We start from the raw sequence: 26,251 nt of genomic DNA on the forward strand, positions 1-26,251 counted from the left end.
TCATCTAGCATTTATAATAACAAACATCAGAATGTTTGATGGCTGTTCTCTGTTTCAAATCACATTTAACTTTTGAAAAAATGACCTAATTTGTAATGAAATTATGGGCAGCAAAGTTGATTACTCTCCTTTTAGATCTAAATTAGTCGTTATTTTCTTTTTTATGTCATATATCATTATATCATTCCTCATATATGCAGCCTTTACAGATGAAGGCATGTTGGCAGGTATTTGTTCAGGCTCAGGTATTTTTTTATCATCTAGTATTTTTAATGTAATGTAATGTAATTGCTAATTTTCTTTTTTGATTTAGATTAGTCATTTTTTTAAAATATCACATCATCATTTAGCATTTTAACAGCTTCCTGCAGGAATTTGTGAGCTCTTATTTATTAATTTGATCATGTAGTATTTATACATATATATATATATATGTGTGTGTGTGTGTGTGTGTGTGTGTGTGTGTGTGTGTGTGTGTGTGTGTGTGTGTGTGTGTGTGTATTTATGTTTCTTATCTCTAATTTCTTGTTTTTTACTCAATTTCTTACGTCAGTGTTGCACTGCCTGCTCCATGTGCTTTTTAATTGTCCCCTGGGGACAAATAAAGTTTTCTGAATCTGAAATAATGTTGGAACTTGAAAGGCCTACATATAAAATACAATAGTTGTACATGACATTGATTTTTAATTTTTATTTAATTTTGTTGATAAATTAACAGCTCTTCTATTCAGGGTGGGTTTGCCAATATGTGAAATGAACCATTTTATATGTTGATTATTTTTATTAAGCGAAGCAGAAGAAATTTCATCCCGAAAAAATACTTTTAATAATTTATTTATTTTTTTGATTTTTTTTCTCCTTAAAATGGGTCATTTTGAGCAGCAACACAACAGGGGGGTTAATATTTATAATATTTTGGTTAATATTTCTAAAGATCTCTTCCCAACTGTCACTTCTGTGGGTGTGGTTCTCCTGTAAGTGCACTAATATGGTGCTGCCTTCAGTCCCGCCTCCACTTCCATGACTGCTTCTGATTGGCTGGAGTATGGCACAGTTGAATTCTGATTGCTCTCGCGGGCTGTCAATCTGTGTCAAACGGCTTGCGCACTAAGATGCTTGCGCTCTGTCGGTAGCCACGCCCCCTCACGCTTTCCGGAGCCAGCGGTTCGTTCGCAGCTCTGAGGATCAGCTTCGCCGGGAGGAAGGAAACGTGCTCTGGGTTCATCTTCTAGGATTCTCACGGTGTTTCAAGCCGCCTTTCCTGCTAGTATATCTTTTTTTTTTTTTTTTTTAAAAAGGGATTTAGTTTTTTTTTTCGCGACTGCAAAAACAACAATTAAAAAAAAACAACAAACGCATATCTTGAGACTGCTGCAGCGGAGTTACCAGGAAGAAAACGGCTAACTACTGGTTAGCAGCTAGTTAGCAGCTAGTTAGCCACTGAGCCCAGTTAGCAGCTAGTTAGCAGCTAGTTAGCCACTGAGCCCAGTTAGCCCGCCAGCTAGCCAGCTTCTTTTTTTCTTGTCCTTATTGCCACACTAAGTCCCACCCTCACCAAGTGCGTGGACGTTTAGAGGCTTTTTTTCCTTCGTCTCTTTCAGTTTTTAGCCAGCATCCCGGTGGGTGGCGGGGTAAATAAATTGGCATCCTCCGGTTTAAAAGGAGAAAAAAAATCAGGTTAGCTGGTGAAGCTAAAAAACAAACTGTTAGCTCGACAAGTGTGTTCTGTGTGAAGGGATCCGAGGCTACACTGGCAACGAGAGGGGCTAAAAAGAAGAGGAGAAATAAGAGCGGACAGAGAGGACACCTGGAAGGAGGGACTGGCTGCTTTTGCCGGGGACAGAACCACGTAAGTACCGGCGGAGGTAGCTCCTCTGCCGCTCCGTTTATCCGGCCGCTCTGATATCTGTGCTAACCCTACAGCATTAATGTGTGTGTGTGTGTGTGTGTGTGTGTGTGTGTGTGTGTGTGTGTGTGTGTGTGTGTGTGTGTGTGTGTGTGCGTGTGCGCGCGCGCGCGTGTGTGTACTAGCCCTGCTAAGCTAACGGTTCCAGGCTTCCTTGAAGGAGGCTCACTAAGCTAGCATGGTTAGCTAGCTCCCTGATGGCTTCAAAGTGACATTAGCTCTTCAAATTCCGACTTCGACTGCGTTTGGCGCAGTTAACTAGCACCAGGTCGATGGAGCAGGTCCAGCCAGGTTGGATCTAGGTGTAGAAGGAGCAGAAAGACTCCTTCAACCGGTTGGTTGTCTGGAAGTGTTGGCTTATTAGCCGCTCTGCTAGCTAGCTCCAGCCGGCCACCATCCCTGGCTGGCAGCTCAGTTTGTGTCGCTGAATTTCTCCATTCTGTGTCCACCCTTTGGTCGATGTTGGTTTCATATCTGCTGGGTGCAGCTGTGAAGACTCAGTATTTGTGTGTTCAACCCCAGATAAAGTCCCCCAGCAGCCCTTCATGTGCCCCTGACCCTCCAGCAGCTCATAGATGATAGTGTAGAATGGTGAATGGTAGTGTATTATAGTGAATGATAGGGTAATATCTTGTTTTTGCAGTTAAACGTTGATGGTTATGTCCTCCTAGTGCAGAACTGTCTCCAGTCACATCGTTTATATCCACAGCACACAGTGTCCTGCCTCAATAAAAGTCCTAGTTAGGAAACTCTGAACCACATCTCCACCCAGCCCTCAGACACCAGCATAACCATGTGTTTAATAATAAATTCTACTTTCCTCCTGTCCAGATAAATCAGAAACCGCCGAGCTGCTCGCAGCCATGAGCATTGAGATCCCGGTGGGGTTGACGGAGCTGCTGCAGGGCTACACTGTGGAGGTGCTGCGACAGCGGCCGTCAGACCTGGTTGATTTTGCAGTTCAGTACTTCACCCGCCTCAGAGACACCAGGAGTCAGGATGGGTCCGGCTCGGGAGGCAAGACGGGGAAAGGAGTGATGTTTGACGGGGAGCCGATGCAGACAGAGTCCAACGGAGATGAGGACGACGATGACGACTCCGACTTTGAGCGTAGGTTTTCGTTTTGTTTGCTGCTGACGGTGTTTGTAAAACAGTGCAAACTGTTTTATTGTGGCGTTACTGAAGGTGAAGGCCTCCATCTCATCTCTTTCTGAGACACATTTCTCTCCTGTGGGATGTTTGAACAGCCGACAGTTTGGAGAAGCTGTCCTTGTCTGCCAGTCATCTAATCTAGGTCTCCTCCATCCTCTAAATGCTACGGTTTAATTTGAACTATCAAGTCTCAAGGCCCTAAAAGGTCCAATTTAGTTAAATATAGCTTTCTGGTTCTAAAGTTAACTTTTGCAAATGCTGAAGAGAAAAAGATGATGGAAGCCTTTCAGCAGGACAGAGACTGGACCTTAAATTCATCCTTCCAGAAACAAAAGTACAGCTGTTAGTGTTTAAAGAATGATGTAGTGTTGTCATAGCAACAGTTAATACATATTTACACCTAATGGTCCATAAACGGTCCAAACTTTGCCCCAGTCTGATCCTCATCTCTCCTGCATCACTCCATGTGTCTGGCAGAAAATGTGAGCTGCTCAGTGTTCCTCTGAGGATGCTGTGGCCCAGATCTCTGGAGGGTTTTATAGCTGAGCTGATACACTGTGGAGGTCTGTGAACCTGGGTTCTAAACTTTAGTGACTCTTAAGCAGAAATGTGGCGTGAATGCAGCTGAAATGCTGTGAAAATAGAACTCAGGCTGAAACCAGTCGATCTGTTTTTCTAAGTAGACGCTGTTGTTTCAACTTCTGTTGTAGTTTTGTGCTAGTTAATTTCTGGGTTATCTAGGAGGTCTCATGTGCATGTCTGGTCTCTGCTGAGAGCGATGTTGGCCAACCCTGTTTTTATTATTATTATTAATATTATTATTATTATTATTATTATTAATAACCCTGTGGATGATACGACTCCCGGTGAACCAGGGATTAGTTTCTGTTTCTGCTCACACTAGTGGGTTTTGGCTGCTGTGGATCAGCTGTGACCTTGGCTGAGGAGTGTGTTTGCCTGTGTGTGTCTGTGTGTGTAGGTCTAGGTGTGTGTGTGCGCGCTTGTGAAACCTCATGGTTACGTTCTGACTTTATTTCACTCCCGTTCAAACTCCATCCTGTGACGACGTGACTCAGTTCTTTCTTCCTGATCAGGAATCGTTATGAGTTTCTTCCTCACCTTGTCCAGCCGGTCGATAAAGAATGGAGTGTTGAAACGCTGCAGGAAGGGAAGCTTTGCCTGGATGCTGTCGGCCACACACATGACTTCCATGACATTAGATTATCCATTCAGGCCTGTTCCTCTCCTCCAGGGGACAGGATCTCCTGACGGGGACAACAGCGGCTGTAGAATCAGACAGATCATGTGCTCTAGCCTATAGGTCTACAGACTACTACAGCACCGCTAGTTAACCAGGACCTACATCACAACCGTTTGATCTTGTCCAGAAAACACCAAATTAACTTTAGTCTCTTATTTAAAACTTACAGAGTCTGATGTTCTTATTATTTCTGCAGGTGACCCAGACCAACCAGACTGTATTCATTCACCCCCTGCAACATCAAAATAATGGAAAAATGCAAATGATGTGCCTCTATTTGCAGCAAAAAGCGATGCATAACAGTCACAAAGTTTTATTAGAAGTTCCAGTATGGACTGTAATAGCGCCACCTCTGGATAGATTTAGCTGATGGATTATTTCCAGGAGCCTACAGAAACCTATCCATTAGGAAAAATAATAATAATCGCATTAATATTTTAAAAACAAAGACAGTTAAAGTCTAAAGGTGTGACTGATGCTCTCTTTAGATAATAATTCTGCTACAGGACGGTAGAAAGTCGTTTCCTGCTGCTGCTGCTGTCTTCATGCTAACCCACTTTATAAGTAGGACAGTGACTCATTTGGGGTTTTGACCCCTGATTAGAAGTATTGTCGCTGTGAAACATGTATTTCTGTAGAGTTAGTTCGGTTGGCCTTTAATGAAGACAGATCAGCTCAGGAGCTTCATTGTGGAGTCCAGTTTTTCTATAAGAACACATCTGTATCTGCTGCATGTAAAGTCCTGTTGTCTTTTATTAGACAGCTTACAGTCCGTTGATTCACCAGCAGCTCTTAACCTTTATTTCTGCTGCAGGAAATCGTTGTGCATGAGTGTGCCGGCTGAACGCCTGACATGTATATGAACTGGACGGCTGTTTTTTAGTATTCCCATGGATGAGACAGTTTATTCCTGACGTCGTATTTTACAGGCTGTGTTTCTGGAACCATTGCTGCTTAAACCCAGAGCTGGAGCCCTACAAAGCTGCTCAACAAAAGGATGTGTTGTTTTCACTACAAACTGTTGTGCCTTCATTGTATGGAGATATTTATAGTAACCCTTTCTGTGCCTGACGAAGTGGCCGACTGGAATCATCTTTGTCTAACAGCTGGACTTAATTTAAGGATTTATGTAGTCGGACTAAATGTCTACTTTAATAGATTTACCTGTTGAATGCTGATGGATTCGGAATTTTTAACGAACTGAGAGAAAAACAAAAGTATTTATGCAAAAATATAAAGCTGCATTACTAGGAGGGAGTCTTCCTGATTTGTTTCTGTAGTTATTAGCTTTTCTGGTGTCAGTCTGTGTTCACCAGGAGGGTGAATGGATGAATAGATTGGTCTGTGACTGGATGAGTGCAGCTTTTTATTAGAAGATGGATGGATAGGGTCAGTCCCTGGGATATTAGAAATGAATTAAATGTGTTTTTATGAGAAAGACTGCAAGGATAAAGCAGAGACTGTATGGAAGTGACTGAGGGAGGAGAGAGAGTTGGAGTCACCTGGATACACAACAAGACATTAAATCCCTCCAGAATAATGGAAATTTGAGTTAAAGATCTCTGCAGATGGTGTTTTCTTCCTGAAAAGCATCATTCAGTATTTCAGTGTCCTACCCAGGGTGTGTTGTTCTGATTATTTATAAGCTCTGGTGTTCTGAAAGCAGAGGCCTTGAGAAGACTCGTAGCATCAACAGAAGCCTCTGAAGGGGTTCCTTCTCTCTTCTTGCAACAGTAAGTGCAGATTTTCCCAGATGGTTGGTCTTCATTTGGGACCGCAGATCGTCTGTTGTCATTGAACACTAAATTATGTCATCAGAGCCACTGCTTTGGTGAACACATCTAAAACCTGGAGGATATCTAGGAGGACAGATCTTTGACCATCTGCAGGACCTCAAGACCTTGAAGAATTCAAAGTGTCTGAGACTTTAGTAGCATTATCAGGGCCTTACATGATCTGCAGTGATGTGTAATGAAGGGTCGATGTGGAGTTTAGGTGCACATTTCATGCGTCATCAGCTGTTTCTCCCCATCATTCATTCTTTCTTTTTCTGTCGTCCACCTTGAAGAAAATGAGGTTTCTCATGTTGAGATGCGTAAAGCGAAGGCCTAATGCTGCTGTGGTTACAGAGGAGAACATCCAGGAAACATCTGTCTGCTGCCAGACCATCAGGATACACTTTAATGAGTTTAAACAAGTCTTTTTATTAGTGTGTGTTTATTGGTTTTATAGTGTTTGAAACAGAAGCTCTGCTGGCTGTGACTTGTTCCAATTTCTGCTTCCAGTGATCACAAATTCATCTTCAGCCCAAAGGGATGAGGTTCCCCCTGCAGACCAGAACCTATCAGAACCTACGGGTTAATGTGGGCCTTGCTGTGCTCACTAACGTGTAGCGTGTTCATGTAGTTTCTGTTGAAGCTCAAAGTTAAACTAACATGTAGTGTGTTCTAGGGTTGTCACGATTTCAATTTTTTGAGCCACGATTATTGTGGAAGGAAATATTGCGATTTTACGATTATTCACGATTATCGACATTATGAAAGAAAAAACCCAGTGTTTGTATTTAAATAAACTCTTTAATAATACGTAAACTTTTAAGCATTTACTGTTCTTATAAAATAAAATAAATTGTTCCAACACGTCTTTGTAGTAAATAAAAGTGCAAATTGCATTACAAAACAGTCATTAACTTGAGGAACTTAAAGGCTTCTTTAGCTGCCATCATTAAAACAAAAGTTAGTGAGTAAATTCTAGTAAGTTCTAGTGAAGTGCCTCTTTGAGACTTTTATGTATTATGGAATGTTGCAATTTAATGTATGGTTGATAACGTAGTGTTTACTTTGTAAATCAAACAAAACAAAAAGACATAAAAAGAATACATTTAAAGATTCTAAAAACACTTCATTTTAAGCTTTAAATATCCTCCACAATTTTAGACAATATAACTACAGAAAAAAGGATAAATGGGAGTCTTATTTATTTTTACTAAAACGTTTATATAAACAATTCACCACTAATTTTACAACAATTAATCAAAACACCCAGATCATTTCCCAGGGAAAACTCTAGAGTCTGACAGGAGGTCCAGGCAGACAGACAGCCTCCCTGTCCTGGAGGTTACTGTCTCCTCCACTACCACTGTCAGCGGGCAGCGGGGCTTCCCGGACCACGCTCCCTGCTGAGGGGACCGGGCCGACAGCATCTTCGGAGGAGGGCACGGGCTTCCAGAGCCAAAACAACCGGCGGGTCGGGAGCTCCGGTTCCCTCCTGCGCTCCCATTCCCCACCCGCCGCGGCCCGCCGCCTTCCCCTCGCCTGCGGACGCAGGAAAGCAGCCCGGCTGCGACGGGCGGGGAACGGGAGCGCAGGAGGTAACCGGAGCTCCCAACCCGCCGGTTGTTTTGGCTCCGGGAGGAAACTCGGGGCACGGGGGGTCCTCGGGGCGGCCCGGCCACCGGACCGCTGACTTCGGAACCGACAGTTACCGCGCGTGCGGCGGACAGTCCCATCTTGGCAACCTCATTGCGCACAGCGGCCACAATATTAGGGACACTTCGAGTAAAGAATCTGTCATAACTGATCATATAATTCTCTCTCTCTCTCTGTGTGTGTGTGTGTGTGTGTGTGTGTGTGTGTGTGTGTGTGTGTGTGTGTGTGTGCGCGCGCGCAGTGATGCCGATTAGACAGCAGCGCGTGCACAGGCCAAGGAGCCACTCTCTCTCCACTCAGCGCAGCTCACGCTTCTTGCATTGCACCTCTTGCGAGGCTTTTCTACGGATAATCGTGGTTGTGAAAAATGTGACGAATATCTATTTATAATCGTGGTTATTGTAAAACCGGTTAACCTTGACAACCCTAGTGTGTTCATGTATGCTCCTGGTATATTTAGTTTCTGTTGAAGCTCAGAGTTAGTGTAGCTCAGAGCGTTATTGAACACAGTGGGGTGAAAGTCTGCCTCTCTGACCTCCTTCTGCCTCCTACCCTCACCTCCTACCCTCCTACCCTCTCCTCCTACCCTCCTACCTTCCTACCCTCTCCCTTTGCTCCCATTGTTTCCTCTGCTTCTCTTTTAATTCATTTATCTTTTCAGTTTCTCTACTTTTCCCTCTGGGTTGTGAGATTCATGAACCCTGTAGGCGCTGATAATTAGTGGAATATTCACAGATGTGTGTTCATTATCCCCAGGGCTGTGTGTGTGATTAAAGGTAGAGTTGGTGCATGCACGCTGTGTGTTAGAGTGTGTGTGTCTGTATATCTGTAGGTGTTATTGTGTGTTTATATTTGTGTGTGTTAGTGTGTGTGTGTATATCTATGTGTGTTAGTGAGTGTGTTTGTGTGTGTGTTAGTGTGTCTGTATATCTGTAGGTGTTAGTGTGTGTGTTTGTGTGTGTCAGTGTGTGTGTGTATATGTGTGTGTCAGTGTCATGTGGCTGGTGTGTTGTGCAACAGGTGAGCTGATTAGCGTCCATCCTGTCCTGTAGCCTGCAGGTAAATCTGATGCATGCTAGCAGAGAGGTGTCTCTACTACTCAGTCTGGCTGTTTATAGACACTACCTGTCCACTTCTGGTCTTTCTACTTGCTTTCTTTTCCTTTCTTTCTTTCTTTCTTGTTTTCTACATGTAAATAGAGAAATCCAGGTGTTCAGGTCCAGATCCAGGTATGTGAATGTGAAACACCTGCCTGTGTGTTCTAATAAGTCGGTGGTAAATAGGGGTGGGAACCTCTGGGTACCTTGTGATACGATGCGATTCATGATACAAGGCTCACGATAATGATTATCTCACGATATGGCGATACAGCGATTATCGATATATTAGGCAGGAAATCAATCTAAGATACTCCACAATACAACTATTAATGACAAAAACAAGGTATTTTTAAATGGAAAAAAATGAAGTGTTTATTTTTTTTTGCTCTTTTACTGACACAATCTGTCAAAAATTTGTGCCTTATCAGAATATTTCAGTGTAACATTTCTGTAAACAAATACAAGCGTCTTCTTAACAGTGACACTATTCTATTGCAATATTGTTGTAAACAAATGAGTGTCTTTCTTAAAAGAATCACTATTGTAGTGCAAAATTTCAGCAACAAAGCTATTTGTTCCTTTTTTAAACAGCGACACCATTTCTGTGTAACTGCGATCAAGTGCAAATCTACGGCAAGGCATCTATCTACCTGCACATTTAGAGAGAACATACCACAAAACAAAACTTAACAGCTTAAGCTTACGTTCAAATATCAAAATGATTTATCTTGAGAAATGATGTAGTTCAAAAAGTGCATTTTTAAACATCACAGATTTTAGAACTTAAACACTGAGAATTCTACAAAACTGATCCACTTTCTGGACATGTCCATGTTACACAGGGATGTGCATGTTTTTCCTGAGAAAGAGCAGCTGCTCAGCATGTTCAGGAGTGAACATACTTCTCTGAACACTGATGATGTCGCCAGCGGTTGGATGTAAAATCCGAAATGTACCCACACTTTTGACTTGTAAGCTGCCGGTGCATCTTTCAACTTCTGTTTCTCGCTCGTTGCCGCCATGTTTTCTCCCTTTGTGCGCTCTATGGGTATCTTCTTCGCCTGGCGACTTCCGCCCACTTCACCGTCACTCCCGGGAGGAGCGCCCCTAGCGGACCACCAAGGAATTGCCCAATAAGCAATGAACGTTGAAAGAGCCGTTTATAGCGGCCGTATGTTAAATAAAAGCATCGATCCTTGGCGGAAGCATATCGATAATCGATCGGGAGACAAAATATCGCAATATATCGCCATATCGAGATATTGTCACACTCCTAGTGGTAAACGGAGCTTTTACAGAATAAGGATCTCAGAGAGCCTGCTGAGGGACTGTGTTTAATAGTAAAGTTTGTTCCATTATTAATGTAAATACCGTACTGAGTAGAACCAGAGCTGCTGTCATTGAGCTGTTTATGGTGCTGAGATCAGATGACGTTGGGATTAACGAGGATTCTGTCACTGCAGCGTCAGAATGACTGCTGATTTACATGTAGTAAACTGCTGTTTCAGACGGAAACGTTTGTAAATGGATGTTAAAAGGACTGAATCCCTGCAGGTTAACTGTATTTTTAGTCACATGCAGAAGCAGCAAAGTTCAGAAGATCTGTTGTCACGACTTATAAGCATCAGTATAGATGGAGACACAGATTCTGGTCGTCATGAAGCTGTTTTATGTTGATTTAGTCGGGCATTATTCCCACCAAGGAATAATGATTAGATCAGCTGGCTGTCAGGGTCACGCTTTAACAGGTGATGTCTGATGCAGTTATAAAGATACAGCCTTTTTACGCGTTTGCAAATGAAAATAGCATTACCAGCTTTTTGTCCCTGTGGCTGTGCTACCTGTACCTGTTACCTGTAGGGTTTCTCTTCTGTTTCTCTACCTGTAGATCCAGCTTTAACATTTTCAAATCTTCCTGTTTTTTCTGTTTCTCTACCTGTTGATGCTTGAACAGTCTCTTGTCTTCCTGTTTTCATTCCTTGTGAATCCAGTCTGCTGGTTGTCAGCCCTCCTGCCTACTTCTCTGCCGTCATCCTCCTTTGCTTCTCTTATCTTTCTGAGTGTCTTTCTTTGAATATCTTTGGAGTTTTATCACTTTATCTCCCTGTTGACCTTTTCTTCCCCATTCTGTCTGTTTCTGTCCCATCAGCAGATATCGGTAGACGGTCTTCTGGATCATTTATGTATTTCTCTCTGTGTCAGGATAATTTTTTCTTAAAATGTGGAGCATCATAGTAAACATTAATCATAATAATAGCTGGATTATTTTGTGTTTTAAGCCACAGGTAAACTCTTTAATCATAGGAACGATTTAAATATTTATTTATATTTATCTGATCTGGCTGTAACTTGTTGTTTCTCTGCATCTGATAGGACAGTTTTATGATTAATTAAAGGACACAAACATTATTTATCATTAGGATCCTACTATAAATTTGTATCAGAGAACCACATCTGGAACAGAGGAAGACTATATGTCAGAACAAAATGAAATGGATTCCAAAACAAAGAAAGTAATAAAACAAAGAAACCAGAAGAGCTGGATCCAGTGGAGGCATCATGTGGTTTAGCTTCTGTTTACAGATAGAGATCATCTGAACTTTTCTACTTCCTCATTCCCTGTCCGTCTTTAGTGACACTGAAACATGAGGAAACATCAGGAGCTGGTAGCCTGAAACGTAGGGATATATTTCATTTATTTGGCTGCTAAAACATATAGAACAAACACAGTAGATCTGAAGGTCATAATATTGTCTGACTGCTGTCCTGTCAGTCCGTTTAAAGCCTTTCTGTAGATTTATTAACAGGAACAGCTGGATTAAACCCCTTAATGCAGCAGGCTGGTGGTGAAGAGTTGTTATGTCACCATGTTGGTCTGAATGGTTATTAATGAGGATGTGTTATTCCCTCCTCAGGATGTTGTTCACAGCTCTCTGTAAATGACTTCTCACTTCAGGCTGCTCTGCTAATTGGGAGCAGCAGGTAACGGGCTAAAATCTCTGTCTTCGTTAGTTTAAGTTCCCTCACTAGCTAAACGAGAGCGCAGGTTGTTTAAAGAGAAAATGTGCTTTTAGCACTGCATTCATGTGGTGATCTTCTGCTTTAAGAGACGGCAAAGAGTTTGGCATCAAAGCCTCATACAAGTGGCTGGTTTTAAAGTAATACACTTAGTAGACCTGAACTGACCCTTTAACTCTCTGTCCCCAAGAAAAAAACAGAAATATTCAGTGGAAGAGAGTGTTTGGATGAAGAGGTAAAATCCAGAGAGTTAATTCTGCTGCTGATTTGATCAGTGCATTAAGTGAAGTCTACAGAAATGAAGTTTCCTGGGTTGAATAATGACAGTAAAGCTGGAAATATGCCCCATTTAGTGACTGTCCTCTGGGCACAGATGGTTGAGGACAGAGAGGAAGAAACAAGACGGCTGTGAAATAGAAAAAAAAATTAAGGAGGATGGCAAAGATATGAAGAGAACCAAAAAAGAACGAGGGAGTCAGTTCTCAGAGTGGCAGCACTCCATTTACTCATCTGTCCTTCCTGAAGCAAACAGGCTTTCTGTTTTCTCTTTACACTTTTTCCTTTATTACAAAAGACACCACAAATGGGAAGATACAGGTTGTTTCAGCTATTGTTAGTGGAGATATAAAACAGCAGGAATCCATATTAACCTCAGCAATCATTTAAATAGTGGTTTACTCAGTCATTCTGTATGCAAAGTTTAACATAACTGTCAACATCTGGCCATGCCCTGTAAAGGTTTCAGTTACTTCATTTATGGGAACTTTTAGTTGCTGTTCAGTTGTCTTTCAGTGTGACCACGTTTCTGGACTCTTCTTTAAATATCATCTCCAACTGATTCTAGTTTCATGTCTATTAAACATGTGACTGTGAGCAAATTATTTAGTTTACATGATGAGTACACCGTAGATAAATGGTCACCATGAGGAAAATGAGATGCTGTAATGTAACGTATCCTGGTGTTCATACTACTAAGAGCTGATGAGAATAAGAGCAGTAGTTAGTGTGAATATAGTAAATCAAACCTTTATCCACCTCATATTATTCAGATCATTTTAAATAGTAGCTGCTCATTGACCGTAGTATCTAGAGTAGATAAACATCCCACCAACAGCTCTGTTTGTCTGCATTTCCCAACATCTCAGTGTGAGATAAGAGTGAGTTGAGCAAGCTTTAGATGCTGGTGGTTCAGATTTTATCACTTTAAACCCAACATTTGCACAAGAAGAGTGAACATAGGTCACAGGATCGACTCCATACATCTTCAGGCCTCTACACACTGTGATTTTACCAATCCTATAAGTTCCCACTTTGCTCCGCTGTACAACATGAATCTAATAATCTTTGGGCGCGATGTGAAGCTTGCTCTGTGCAGATTAACGATGAAAACGCAGCTGAATCTCAACCTACGATGTACGTGAATCGATGTGAACGAAGAATAAAATGTCATCAGCATGCGCCGTCCATCCATGAAAAATAAACAACTGAAGCATAAACTGAGCTCCTACAATCACAGGGAAACTAGCCAAACATGAACCCTACAATCACAGGGAAACTAGCCACACATGAACCCTACAATCACGGGGAAACTAGCCAAACATGAGCCCTACAATCACAGGGAAACTACCCAAACATGAACCCTACAATCACAGGGAAACTAGCCAAACATGAACCCTACAATCACAGGGAAACTAGCCACACATGAACCCTACAATCACGGGGAAACTAGCCAAACATGAACCCTACAATCACGGGGAAACTAGCCAAACATGAACCCTACAATCACGGGGAAACTAGCCAAACATGAGCCCTACAATCACAGGGAAACTAGCCAAACATGAACCCTACAATCACAGGGAAACTAGCCAAACATGAGCCCTACAATCACAGGGAAACTAGCCAAACACGAACCATACAATCACAGGGAAACTAGCCAAACACGAACCCTACAATCACAGGGAAACTAGCCAAACACGAACCATACAATCACAGGGAAACTAGCCAAACACGAACCCTGCAATCACAGGGAAACTAGCCAAACACGAACCATACAATCACAGGGAAACTAGCCAAACACGAACCCTGCAATCACAGGGAAACTAGCCAAACATGAACCATACAATCACAGAAACTAGCCAAACATGAACCCTAAAATCACAGGGAAACTAGCCAAACATGAACCCTACAATCACAGGGAAACTAGCCAAACATGAACCATACAATCACAGGGAAACTAGCCAAACACGAACCCTACAATCACAGGGAAACTAGCCAAACATGAACCATACAATCACAGGGAAACTAGCCAAACACGAACCCTGCAATCACAGGGAAACTAGCCAAACATGAACCATACAATCACAGGGAAACTAGCCAAACACGAACCCTACAATCACAGGGAAACTAGCCAAACATGAACCATACAATCACAGGGAAACTAGCCAAACATGAACCATACAATCACAGGGAAACTAGCTAAACATGAACCCTACAATCACAGGGAAACTAGCCAAACATGAATTTCAATTCAATTCAATTTTATTTATATAGCGCCAATTACAGTCAAATTGTCTCGAGACGCTTTACAGAATCCATATGCCTGACCCCCAGAGCAAGCCAAAAGGCGACAGTGGCAAGGAAAACACCCTTTTAACAGGGAAAAAAACCTCGAGCAGAACCCGGCTCTAATGTGGGGGGACCCATCTGCTGCTGGCCGGGCGGGTTGAGAGGGACAGAAGAGGTAGAGAGGTAGAGATAGAGGGATGGAGGTAGAGGGATAGAGATGGAGGGGTAGAGATAGAGAGGTGGGGGGGTGGGACACAAGGACCATAAAACACAGCCACACATCTGAAGCATCCAGCTCTGGGACCAGGGACACTCGGAGAAAGGACACAGAAAGAAACAGAGTGAATGTAATGCAATAATGGTATATATAGTAAATACATAGGTAGTTAGAGAAGGGCTCAGTGCATCAAGAGAGGTTCCCCAGCAGCCTAGGCCTATAGCAGCAGAACTAGGGGCACACTAAAGGGACGTCAAGAGGGGAAGTCAGTTTTGCAAATGAAAACACCAGCATACCCCGTCAGAGTCCCCCGGTCAGCCCTAACTATAAGCTTTGTCAAAAAGGAAGGTTCTAAGCCTGGTCTTAAAAATAGAGAGGGTGTCCGCCTCCCAAACCCAAACTGGGAGCTGGTTCCACAGGAGAGGCGCTTGATAACTGTGAAGGCTCTGCCTCCCATTCTACTTTTAGAGATTCTAGGAACAACAAGTAAGCCTGCAGTCTGAGAGCGAAGAGTTCTGCTAGGATAATATGGTACTATCAGGTCTTTAAGATATGATGGAGATTGGTTGTTAAGAGCTTTATATGTCAGAAGAAGGATTTTGAATTCTATTCTAGATTTAACAGGAAGCCAATGAAGAGAAACCAGTATAGGAGAAATATGATCTCTCTTGCTAACTCCCGTCAGTACTCTGGCTGCAGCATTTTGGATCAGCTGTAGATGTTTTAGAGAGCTATTGGGACAACCTGATAATAATGAATTACAGTAGTCAAGCCTCGAAGTAACAAATGCATGGACTAGTTTTTCTGCATCACTCTGAGACAGGATGTTCCTGATGTTCACAATATTTCTCAGGTGGAAAAAGGAAGTCCTACAGATTTGTTTTATGTGCGAGTTAAAGGACATGTCCTGGTCAAAGATAACACTGAGGTTCCTCACAGTAGTACTGGAGGCCAATGTAATGCCATCCAGAGTAACTATATGCTTTGAAAGCAATTCTCTAAGATGTTTGGGGCCAAATACAATGACTTCAGTCTTGTCTGAATTTAGTAGTAAGAAATTATAGGTCATCCAGGTCTTTATGTCCTTAAGACAATCTTGCAGTCTAGCTAGCTGATTAGTTTCATTTGGCTTCATAGATAAATACAATTGAGTGTTGTCAGCATAACAATGGAAATTAATACAGTGCTTCCTAATAATATTGCCTAAGGGAAGCATGTATAATGTGAACAGTATTGGTCCTAAGACAGAACCCTGAGGAACTCCATGATTAACCCTAGTATGCTCAGAAGAGTCATTGTTGACATGCACAAACTGGAACCTGTCTGATAAGTAGGATTTAAACCAGTCCAGTGCTGTCCCTTTAATGCCAATAGAATGTTCTAGTCGCTGTAATAAAAGTTTGTGGTCGATTGTATCGAATGCTGCACTAAGGTCCAATAAAATAAGTATAGAGACCAGTCCATTATCTGACACTATGAGAAGGTTATTAGTAACTTTCACCAGAGCTGTTTCTGTGCTATGATGCACTCTGAAGCCTGACTGAAACTCTTCAAACAAGCTATTCCTTTGTAAATGTTCACATAATTGATTTGCAACTGTTCTTTCCAGAATTTTGGAGAGAAATGGGAGGTTGGAAATTGGTCTATAGTTGGCTAAAAAATCTGGATCTAGAGTGGGCTTTTTAAGTAAAGGTTTGATTACAGCAACCTTAAAAGCCTGTGGTACATAACCTGTTACTAGAGGGAGATTAATCAGATCTAACATTGAGGAATTAATTAAAGGTAAAGCCTCCTTGAACAGTCTAGTTGGCATAGGATCTAAAAGACATGTCGATGGTTTGGATGTAGAAACTATTGAAATTAGTTCAGAGAGATGTATGGGAGTGAAAAATTCTAAATATCCATCTGGTCTTAAAGCCAATTCTAAAGCAACTGTACTCGATGATACATCTGTGACATTTGCAGGAAGGGCCAGATTAATTTTTTCTCTGATCGTAATAATTTTATTTGTAAAGAAGCTCATGAAGTTGGTACTGCTCAAAGCTAAAGGAATACAAGTTTCAACAGAGCTCTGACTCTTTGTCAGCCTGGCTACAGTGCTGAAGAGAAACCTGGGGTTGTTCTTGTTTTCCTCTATTAAAGATGAATAATATGTTGTCCTGGCATTACGAAGAGCTTTTTTATAAATTACTAGACTTTTTTTCCAAGCTACATAAACTTCCTCTAAATTAGTGGAGTACCACTTCCTTTCCAGCTTTCGGGACGCCTGCTTTAAAGTCCACAGCTGGGAATTATACCAAGGAGCAGGTCCTCTCTGAGATAGAACTTTCTTTTTTACAGGTGCAACACTATCAAGTGTTGTACGCAGTGAGGCTGCAGCATTATTAACAATATAATCCACTTCTGTGGGGGTAAAATTATAATATTTCCCTTCCATTATATCAGTAAGTGGTGCTGGACTAAATAGAGAGGGTATTATTTCCTTAAATTTAGTCACCGAATTGTGAGACAGACATCTACTGTAATGATATTTATTCTTAACTCCTATACAATCTATTGTTGTAAATTGAAATGTTATCATAAAATGGTCAGAAAGAAGAGGGTTCCGGGGAAATACTGTTAACTGTTTGATTTCTATGCCTTAAGTCAGAACGAGGTCAAGGGTATGATTAAAACTATGAGTTGGTTTATTTACATGTTGAGAAAACCCAATTGAGTCTAATATTGAATTAAAAGCAGTCGTAAGGCTGTCACTGTCCACGTCAACATGAATGTTGAAGTCACCCACAATAATGACTTTATCTGAGCTGAGCACTAAATCAGATAAAAAGTCTGAGAATTGAGATAAAAACTCAGAGTAAGGAGCAGGAGGACAATATACAACAACAAATAAAACTGGTTTCTGAGCTTTTAAATCTGGATGAGAGAGACTGAGAGTAAGATTTTCAAATGAACTGTAACTAGGTTTAGGTCTCTGGTTCATTTTTAAGCTAGAGAGGTAAATTGCTGCCACTCCTCCTCCTCGGGCTGTAATTCGAGGAACATGACAGTTAGTATGACTAGTAGGAATTGATTCATTTAGACTAACATATTCTTCCTGCTGCAACCAGGTTTCAGTCAAACAGAACAAATCAATCTGGTTATCAGTTATCAAATCATTTACTAACAGAGATTTAGACGAGAGAGATCTAATATTTAACAGACCACATTTAATTGTCCTGTTTCTTCACTCAGTTGAAATAGTGGTATTAATTTTAATTAGATTTTTATGGTTACTATGTCTTTTGTTTATTTTTGAATTGTTTACTTTATTGAATTTTGGTGGTCGGGGGACAGACACAGTCTCAATGAAGCTAACTGAATTACTGGAGGGTGACAGCTGAGAGGAAACTGCAGAGAGGTGTGGAAGACTACAACTCTGCATCCTGGTCTGAACTCTGGGTTGTCATGCTTTAGGAGTTCTAATAAAATAAGCCATATTTCTAGATATGAGAGTTGCACCAGCCAAAATGGGATGGATGCCATCTCTCCTAATCAGACCAGGTTTTCCCCAGAAAGAGCTCCAATTGTCTATAAAGCCAACATCGTTTGCAGTGCACCACGTAGACACCCAGCGGCGAAACGATGACATACGGCTAAACATATCGTCGCTGGTCAGATCACGCAGGGGTCCAGAGAAAACTACGGAGTCCGACATGGTTTTGGCAAAGTTACACACCGATGCCACACTAATTTTGGTGACCTCCGATTGGCATAACCGGGTGTCATTACCGCCGACATGAATAACAGTCTTACTGTATTTACGATTATCTTTAGCCAGCAGTTTCAAATTTGCTTCTATGTCGCCCGCTCTGGCCCCTGGGAGGCATTTTACTATGGTCGCTGGTGTCGCTAGCTTCACGTTTCTGACTACGGAGCTGCCAATGATCAGAGTTGGTTTCTCAGCAGGTGTGTCGTTGAGTGGGGAAAAACGATTAGAAACGTGAAGTGGTTTGTGGTGTGCCGGGACAGCAGGCTTGAGCTTAGGACTACGTTTCCTACGAACTGTCACCCAGCTACCCTGACTTGCCGGCTGCTCGGGAGCTGCTAGGGGACGGCTAGCAGAAGCTACACTAGCAGCTATGCTATTGCGGTCTGCACCGGCTAAGGGGGCCTGGCTAACAGCTAGCGGGGTATTTTCCATGGTGCGGAGCCGCGCTTCTAATTCAGAGAGCCTCGCCTCCAAAGCTACAAAGAGACTGCATTTATTACAGGTATCGTTATCACTAAAGGAGGCAGAGGAGTAACTAAACATGTGACAAACTGAGCAGGAAAGAGAAGGAGAGGAAGAGGGAGAAGCCATGCTAACTGCTAAGTGCTAGGCTAGCGGACAGAGATAACAGATTAACTTAGAATTAAGTACTGAGAGGGTGCGTGAAGAAAATGAGTGTATGTTACGATTCAAATATTACCGCTACACAGATTTAATGAATATCAAATTAGATGGAGTGGATAAGCTACAACAGTCACAGAACACAACACAGCGCTACAACAGGAAGTGACGCAATACGCTCACCGTAACGTCAGACGTCAGCAGGAACCCTGCAATCACAGGGAAACTAGCCAAACATGAACCCTACAATCACAGGGAAACTAGCCAAACATGAGCCCTACAATCACAGGGGGACTAGCCAGACATGAACCCTACAATCACAGGGAAACTAGCCAAACATGAGCCCTACAATCACAGAAACTAGCCAAACACGAACCTTACAATCACAGGGAAACTAGCCAAACATGAACCCTACAATCACAGGGAAACTAGCCAAACATGAACCCTACAATCACAGGGAAACTAGCCAAACATGAGCCCTACAATCGCAGAAACTAGCCAAACATAAACCCTACAATCACAGGGAAACTAGCCAAACATGAACCCTACAATCACAGGGAAACTAGCCAAACATGAGCCCTACAATCGCAGAAACTAGCCAAACATAAACCCTACAATCACAGGGAAACTAGCCAAACATGAACCCTACAATCACAGGGAATCTAGCCAAACATGAACCCTACAATCACAGGGAAACTAGCCAAACATGAGCCCTACAATCGCAGAAACTAGCCAAACATAAACCCTATAATCACAGGGAAACTAGCCAAACATGAACCATACAATCACAGGGAAACTAGCCAAACATGAACCCTACAATCACAGAAACTAGCCAAACATGAACCCTACAATCACAGGGAAACTAGCCAAACATTAACCCTACAATCACAGGGAATCTAGCCAAACATGAACCCTACAATCACAGGGAAACTAGCCAAACATGAGCCCTACAATCACAGAAACTAGCCAAACATGAACCCTACAATCACAGGGAAACTAGCCGAACATGAACCCTACAATCACAGGGAAACTAGCCAAACATGAACAGAGCTCTCTCCCTGCTGGCATTTGTGTTTGGAGAGAAATCCCAAATGCTAATGCTAGCTTACTAACCTGGGTTCTATCTCCTTCCATGCTTGGTCCTTTTTGTCCGGTTGTGGTCTGAGCTGGAGGACACATCTAAAAGGCTTCTGCTGCCACAACTCTACTAGTCTGTCTTCTCCGTTTAAATCCCACATACTGGTATTGATGTATTTTGTCTCCATAAATCATCTATCTGGGTTTATTGATCAGTACGTCATTTCATCCTGCATTTCTATTGGTCAGTTAGTTGTCGTAGGTCCAGCAGCATCACACTGTGAGATGATCACCCAGAATTTCTGACAGTCAGAATTTTATGGCAGTCTTTGGTCGCCATGACAACGGCCATCCTTGAACCCGTCTCGCAGTGACGCAGGACCACCGATGTAGAGCCAAGACCAAAGATATCACCACCATTCTCTCACCGTTGGTATCTTTGGTCTGAGTTAGTGAGTAGAGGCCTTTAGTGATGGTCACAGTGACAGAACGTCGTTTTCTCTGGTTTCCTCTGAATTCTACCATCAGACTCCAGTTCATTCACTATCACGTCTGTCAGTCATTGTATGTAAGCCTTCACTTTCCTCTAAACCGGCTGTCTCACTCTCACAATCCCTCTGTCTCCCTCTCTTGCTGCGTGTCTCCCTCTCTGGCTGCTTGTCTCCCTGTCTGGCTGCATGTCTCCCTGTCTGGCTGCGTGTCTCACTCTCTGGCTGCATGTCTCACTCTCTGGCTGCGTGTCTCCCTGTCTGGCTGCATGTCTCCCTGTCTGGCTGCGTGTCTCACTCTCTGGCTGCATGTCTCACTCTCTGGCTGCGTGTCTCACTCTCTGGTTGCGTGTCTCCCTGTCTGGCTGCATGTCTCCCTGTCTGGCTGCATGTCTCACTCTCTGGCTGCGTGTCTCACTCTCTGGCTGCGTGTCTCCCTGTCTGGCTGCGTGTCTCACTCTCTGGCTGCGTGTCTCACTCTCTGGCTGCATGTCTCCCTGTCCCGGTCCAATCCCATTAGACGCTAAGGCTTAGGGAGAGAAGAGGTTATCAGGGCGGTTTAACTCGACTGTCTTTGGCTCGGTCAGAAAGAGGGAATTAACCAGAGGGACAAGAGTGGAGAAAGACAGGAAAACATGAATGAGACTAGGAGACTGAATGAGAGGAAACCAGTGGGTTGGAGCCAGAGTAAATATCAGCCAGATGCAGTTAAATCCTGACTGCTGGATTCGTCGACCCTGCTGGTCTGTTTGGCAGACGGGATCTGAATACCAGAGGTATTCTAAAAATTCGTTGGGTTGGTAAACTCTTTAAAGAGAGCTTCTGGTGGTTTCCTTTATCTCTATGAATGGGTTTCCATATTTAGCTTATTCTACTGAGCCTGAGCTTCCATTATTGTACAAAAATTCTAAAAATATCATCAGTGAACCACACATTTTTTGGAATTCATTAATACACAAATAAAGGCACTGCAGTTTATTAAAAATAGGCTCTATAGAACAATATCCTCGATCACTCTGACCGTCTCTGCAGAGGTTAGGGTTAGTCACTAGGGTTAGTGTTAGAGTTAACAGGTTAGGGTTAATCCCTCATGTACGGCATATAAGTCAAGGCTGATAACTGGAATCCTTCTTAACCAGTTTCTTAAGTAGAAAAGACATGCAGAGTTGCAAATAAGAGGCGGGTCACAGATGGATAGATGGAATGACCACCTGGTTAAACTGTGTTCCTTTTAAATATCTACTTTCTAGATTATGTGATTGATAAATGGATTGTATGAGGGGACAGGTATCTGGGTGTGTGTTGATGAACTCTTTCCACATCAGTTTAGGTCTGTGTTGTAGTTTTTACTTCTAGAGTTCCTGGGGTTATTCTGAAATAGAAATTCCTTAAAAAACGACTCAAAAATGCTCTGGATTGGATTTTATATGCAAAATGTGAACTTGGTCCCCATTTTGACTTCAGCTATTAAGAGTAAACTTAGACTTTGGCAGTGAACAGACTTTGATTTTCACTTGTTACCATCGTGAGAGATCAGAATAGTTTCCCATCCAGCAGCTGCTGTAGTTCTAGGAACGGGTTGATGGTTGGTTGTTAGAGAGCAGACGGTTCAGAAGACAAAGACCAGCAGATAACTGGTGGCTGAAACCCCTCCTCAACAGAACAGTAACAGGTATATTCCATCAAACTGGCATCATTGCTCTAATGTCTTTGTATGAACTGGTGGAGAATCTTCACTCACGTGGTTTAGGTAATACACAGAGACATTGTGGACCTAAATCTGCTAAACTCATCCAGTCTGGGGTCATTTTCTACTGAATCTTACTGGATTTTCTTTTCCATCATCGGGTCTTTGATGTCTTGATAGTCTTCACACTAAAAACGTTGGAGTCATTTGCACCTCGTTGAAAGACAACAGAAGAGTGAAGGAGCTCCACCAGAGAGAAAAATGTCTTTTCTTCCACCAGTGAGGAGCCAAAACAAGCAACCTTCAAAATAAAATAGATTCATTGCGGTTCATTGGGGAATAGCTGATCCAGACTGTACCTTTATCATAGTGCTCTAAACTGGCACAGCCATGGTCGCCATAGAAACCGCTGGCCTTGGAGCGGCTGTCAGCCAATCGCTGCTGGAGGTGACGGTGATAGGCGTTCAGATAAAGTTGGAGGTCAGCAGTAGTTCACAGCCCTCTCTTCTGTAACAACTCCCTTTATCGGCGTATTTGCATAGCCTTGATAGCAGCGGCTCAGTGTGATAATGTTGGTTTGTTTAACCTCTTATTATTTCTCTTCCTAAAGGCCAGCTGCTCTGTTTACTGTCCATCAGTGAGAGACGGAGTGATGAAAATAGTAAGAGGAAGAGCTGTTTAGGTTGTATATTTATAGCTGTACGTTGTTTAAACTGCCTTCTTTCCTTCGGTTACTTGAACCCTAATTATAGTGACATACAGTAGGTCTGACTGGTTCACTCCACTACCTGTTCACTCTGTTTTAGTGACCCAGCAACAAGAACCCAGGAGCTGCAAGTCAGATGGTTTGGAAGTTAATGAGCTGACTCCAGACATCAGCTGGAGAATGTGGAGGTTTGGAGTTGTTCTGTGACTATAAATCAGGGATGAGAATTTTCTGGCTTTTTGGCTTCGGCAGACATTTTCCGAGTTTTTTTCCATTTGTCATTCTCATCCCTGATAAATGGTCTTCTAGCTCTAGTTTGGCTTGTTTATGTTCCATCACAGGGGTCTGATCAGAGCAGGGAAATGTTGGTTTGTTGGTTTACTGCCATACAGGACATCAGTAGGCCGGATACTGAGCTGTGTTTAATGCCATTCAGCTTCTTTTTATCCTGGGAACCATCTTGGTTCAGTAAACATGCTGCTGAACTGGACAGACCCACAAGACATCCTAATTATTTATGTTTAACTTAGTTTTTTTACTTTAATGGACTTAGCTATATGTGGGATTTGATGCTTCTCATGTTTTTATCTCATCTCCTAAATAATTGCAGGGAGGGATGCAAATACTCAGCAGCATTATAGATCAATAATCAGTTAAACAAAGTGAAATGGAGGCTTCTTTTAACAGCAGACACATGATATAAGCTCTGAATATACTATAGTTGGTATTACAGCTGTTCCGTATGTTGGCATTTACCTCCTCAGGAGACTGTCATGGTGCCCCTTTACCTTAAACCTAATCTGAGTAATCCGTGTCCTACTGCCTCTTCGGTTACTAGAATCTTAATGGTTTAAACTGTTAATTAATTGGTTGACGATTATTCATTACCATCCCTAGTTTCAGGCTCATTGGTTGCTAGTTCTCTGTCTGGAACAGGAGCTGATATGTTTAAATGAAACAAGATAACGATTATTTGTTAGCTCACCAACTGTAAATTTACAGACAACCTGTAGTTGACAGACTTGCACCAGATAAGATCAGAAAGGATTCCTGTCCTCCACATTCTCCGGGTGACAGATAGCAGCCTCAGGTTCTGCAGGTTTAGATTCATATCACTGATAATCACTGATAACAGCAGAGATGGTCAGGCTGCATGCTGAACATACCTGGGCTGTTTTCAGAGATGTTTCTAATGCTGTGTGGTGTTTAAACAGTCTGAATTCTGCTCTCAGATCAGTCCTGAATAAAATCTGTGCTAACTAACAGCGTTAACATTAGCATCCTAAACAGTCTCAGGTGTTCATGGATGTCGTAGCCTCACTGTGTCCTCGTTGCTTGGTGGGTTGCTGTCATTACCAACGCTCAGCCATGTGGGCTGGAAGTGCTGCTAGAAGTCCACTGTTGCCCCACATCTCCTCTTTCCTGTTATTGCCCAAACATATGCGCATCATACACCTCCAGCTCCATTCCTGCCTTGAACTGTCCTTTAAAATAGGTCTTTCTTTGAACCTTTTACTGTGTTTTATGTGTTTTTCAGTGTCAGCAGTGGAATAAAATATGAAGTTTATTACACTTCTTGCTAAGTTTTCTCAGTAAATTGTCATTATAACTGCTAAGTTCTTCCATAAAGCCTTCATTTTCCACTGCATTGAACAGAGCTAAGCTGGTTTTATAACTTTATAGTTTTATGCTGCTGATTAATGCAGATGTCTGTCTGATATTTGTATGTTTGGCTTCAGTCTGTCTTTGCCCAGCTGGCTCTTATACTCATACAATAATTCTATACACATTATGGGGTGTTTTCAGATTCATATTTTGGAATGAAGTTGTCCTGATCCACGTTATGATGTCAGCATTAAACCAGCACCAGTAATGACCAGGACTGCTGGTTCTCCTCATAGATGTGATGCTTCCAGGAAGTTCTTCGGAGGAGGAACATGTCAGTTAGAAGAAACGTCTTATTGGCCTCCTGAGAAAAGGAGTCTGGGAAAAGAAGCTCATAAACAAACTGAGTGAAGTTATTCCGTCATTCTCAGAGCTGCTACTGCTGCTTTATTGGTTTATCACCTAAAACCAATAGAATTCGTCCTTATCTCTGTGTGGTGATGAATAAACATAAAATCAGACATTGTGATTGAGCAGCCTGTTTGACCTGACGTAGTTTACTCTGTAGGGAAGGAAATAATGGGTTAAGAACTGCTGGTGGATTAGGTTAAAGCTGGTTAGTTAGCTTCCATGTAGTACAGCTAGTCTGTGTACCTTTCCTTTTTTGTTGCTGTACAGTAATATAATTAAATTCTACTCCTAGTGTCTGTAAACTCCAGCTCCTTCCCACAGTGCTGTCCTGCGGACTTTAATGGGAATAGCGTCATATTAACATTGCCGGGTCATGGAGGGGATTTCCACAGACCTTAAATAAGCTCTTTCTCATGGTGCTGGAGGATATTCTGGAAAAGCCTCTGCTAAATGGCATACGCTACCATTACTGTTAGAGCAGGAGCATACAATGGCAGCTGCTGATAATCTGTAGATGTTTTCTGTCTGAATATTACTGAGGTTAGCAAACGCCTTCATCACATTCTGCTCATCTAAACAGTGTAAACAAAGGAAGCTGGATTTTTTCAGCTAAATTATATATCGGTCAAAGTTTGTCTTTTACTCAAATTTACTGACATTATCCCTAAAAATGACGTGAATAGTCTGAAATATAATGACTGTTGAAGGACTGAATACTGAAATCATCCTTTGAGATTTCACTCTGATAAATTTGAGTTTTTCTTTCTGTGAATGTTTCTCCTTAAATCTGCTACCAGAACGTCATCCAAACTTTCTTTTATATTTGCCAACACAGCCTCCATGATTCTTTGGAAGTCTGAAAAAGGCTGAAAAAAGAAAAAGACCTCGTCAATGTTGATTCACATGAAACTAATACTACCACCAAACTTCTGTGTGATTTAGGATAATTGGTAGTTTGCAGAGGAATCATTCTGGATTAGTGTGGAGTTAGAATCACAGATGAGCTTTATTATTTAAATGACCAGAGGTCCTCAGGTAGTCCTGGTCTGTGACGGTTTAGTTGTGATGTTCTGTAAAGTCCATTTCTACTGCTCAACAGTAAATAAAGCTGCTGCACCTCTGTCCTGAAATTAAAGCTTCATTAAGTGATGTTTTTAATATAAAACGTTTAATAAAGGACTCACTCTAATGTGTCTGAGGATCACTAGTACTGGGAGTCACAGTTCGCTTCAGAAAGCTGCAGAGAAAACCAAATGAA

General features: G+C 42.2%; 1 protein-coding gene across 2 annotated transcripts in view; it reads left to right on the top strand.

The window, feature by feature from the left end:
• Nucleotides 1-1,167: 1,167 nt before the first annotated feature.
• prkar2aa (protein kinase, cAMP-dependent, regulatory, type II, alpha A) overlaps nt 1,168-26,251 on the top strand; it is a 64,379-nt gene continuing 39,295 nt past the window's right edge. The window contains exons 1-2 of one of the 2 annotated variants that reach the window (XM_055013046.1): nt 1,168-1,849; nt 2,738-3,016. In XM_055013046.1, the coding sequence (XP_054869021.1) occupies nt 2,770-3,016 (247 nt within the window). In that variant the 5' untranslated portion in view covers nt 1,168-1,849; nt 2,738-2,769. The remainder of the gene's footprint in view (nt 1,850-2,737; nt 3,017-26,251) is intronic. The other variant, XM_023272528.3, reaches the window with a different exon arrangement.

This window comes from Amphiprion ocellaris, chromosome 8, assembly GCF_022539595.1.
Source record: "Amphiprion ocellaris isolate individual 3 ecotype Okinawa chromosome 8, ASM2253959v1, whole genome shotgun sequence".
In the NCBI taxonomy this organism is placed as follows: domain Eukaryota; kingdom Metazoa; phylum Chordata; class Actinopteri; family Pomacentridae; genus Amphiprion; species Amphiprion ocellaris.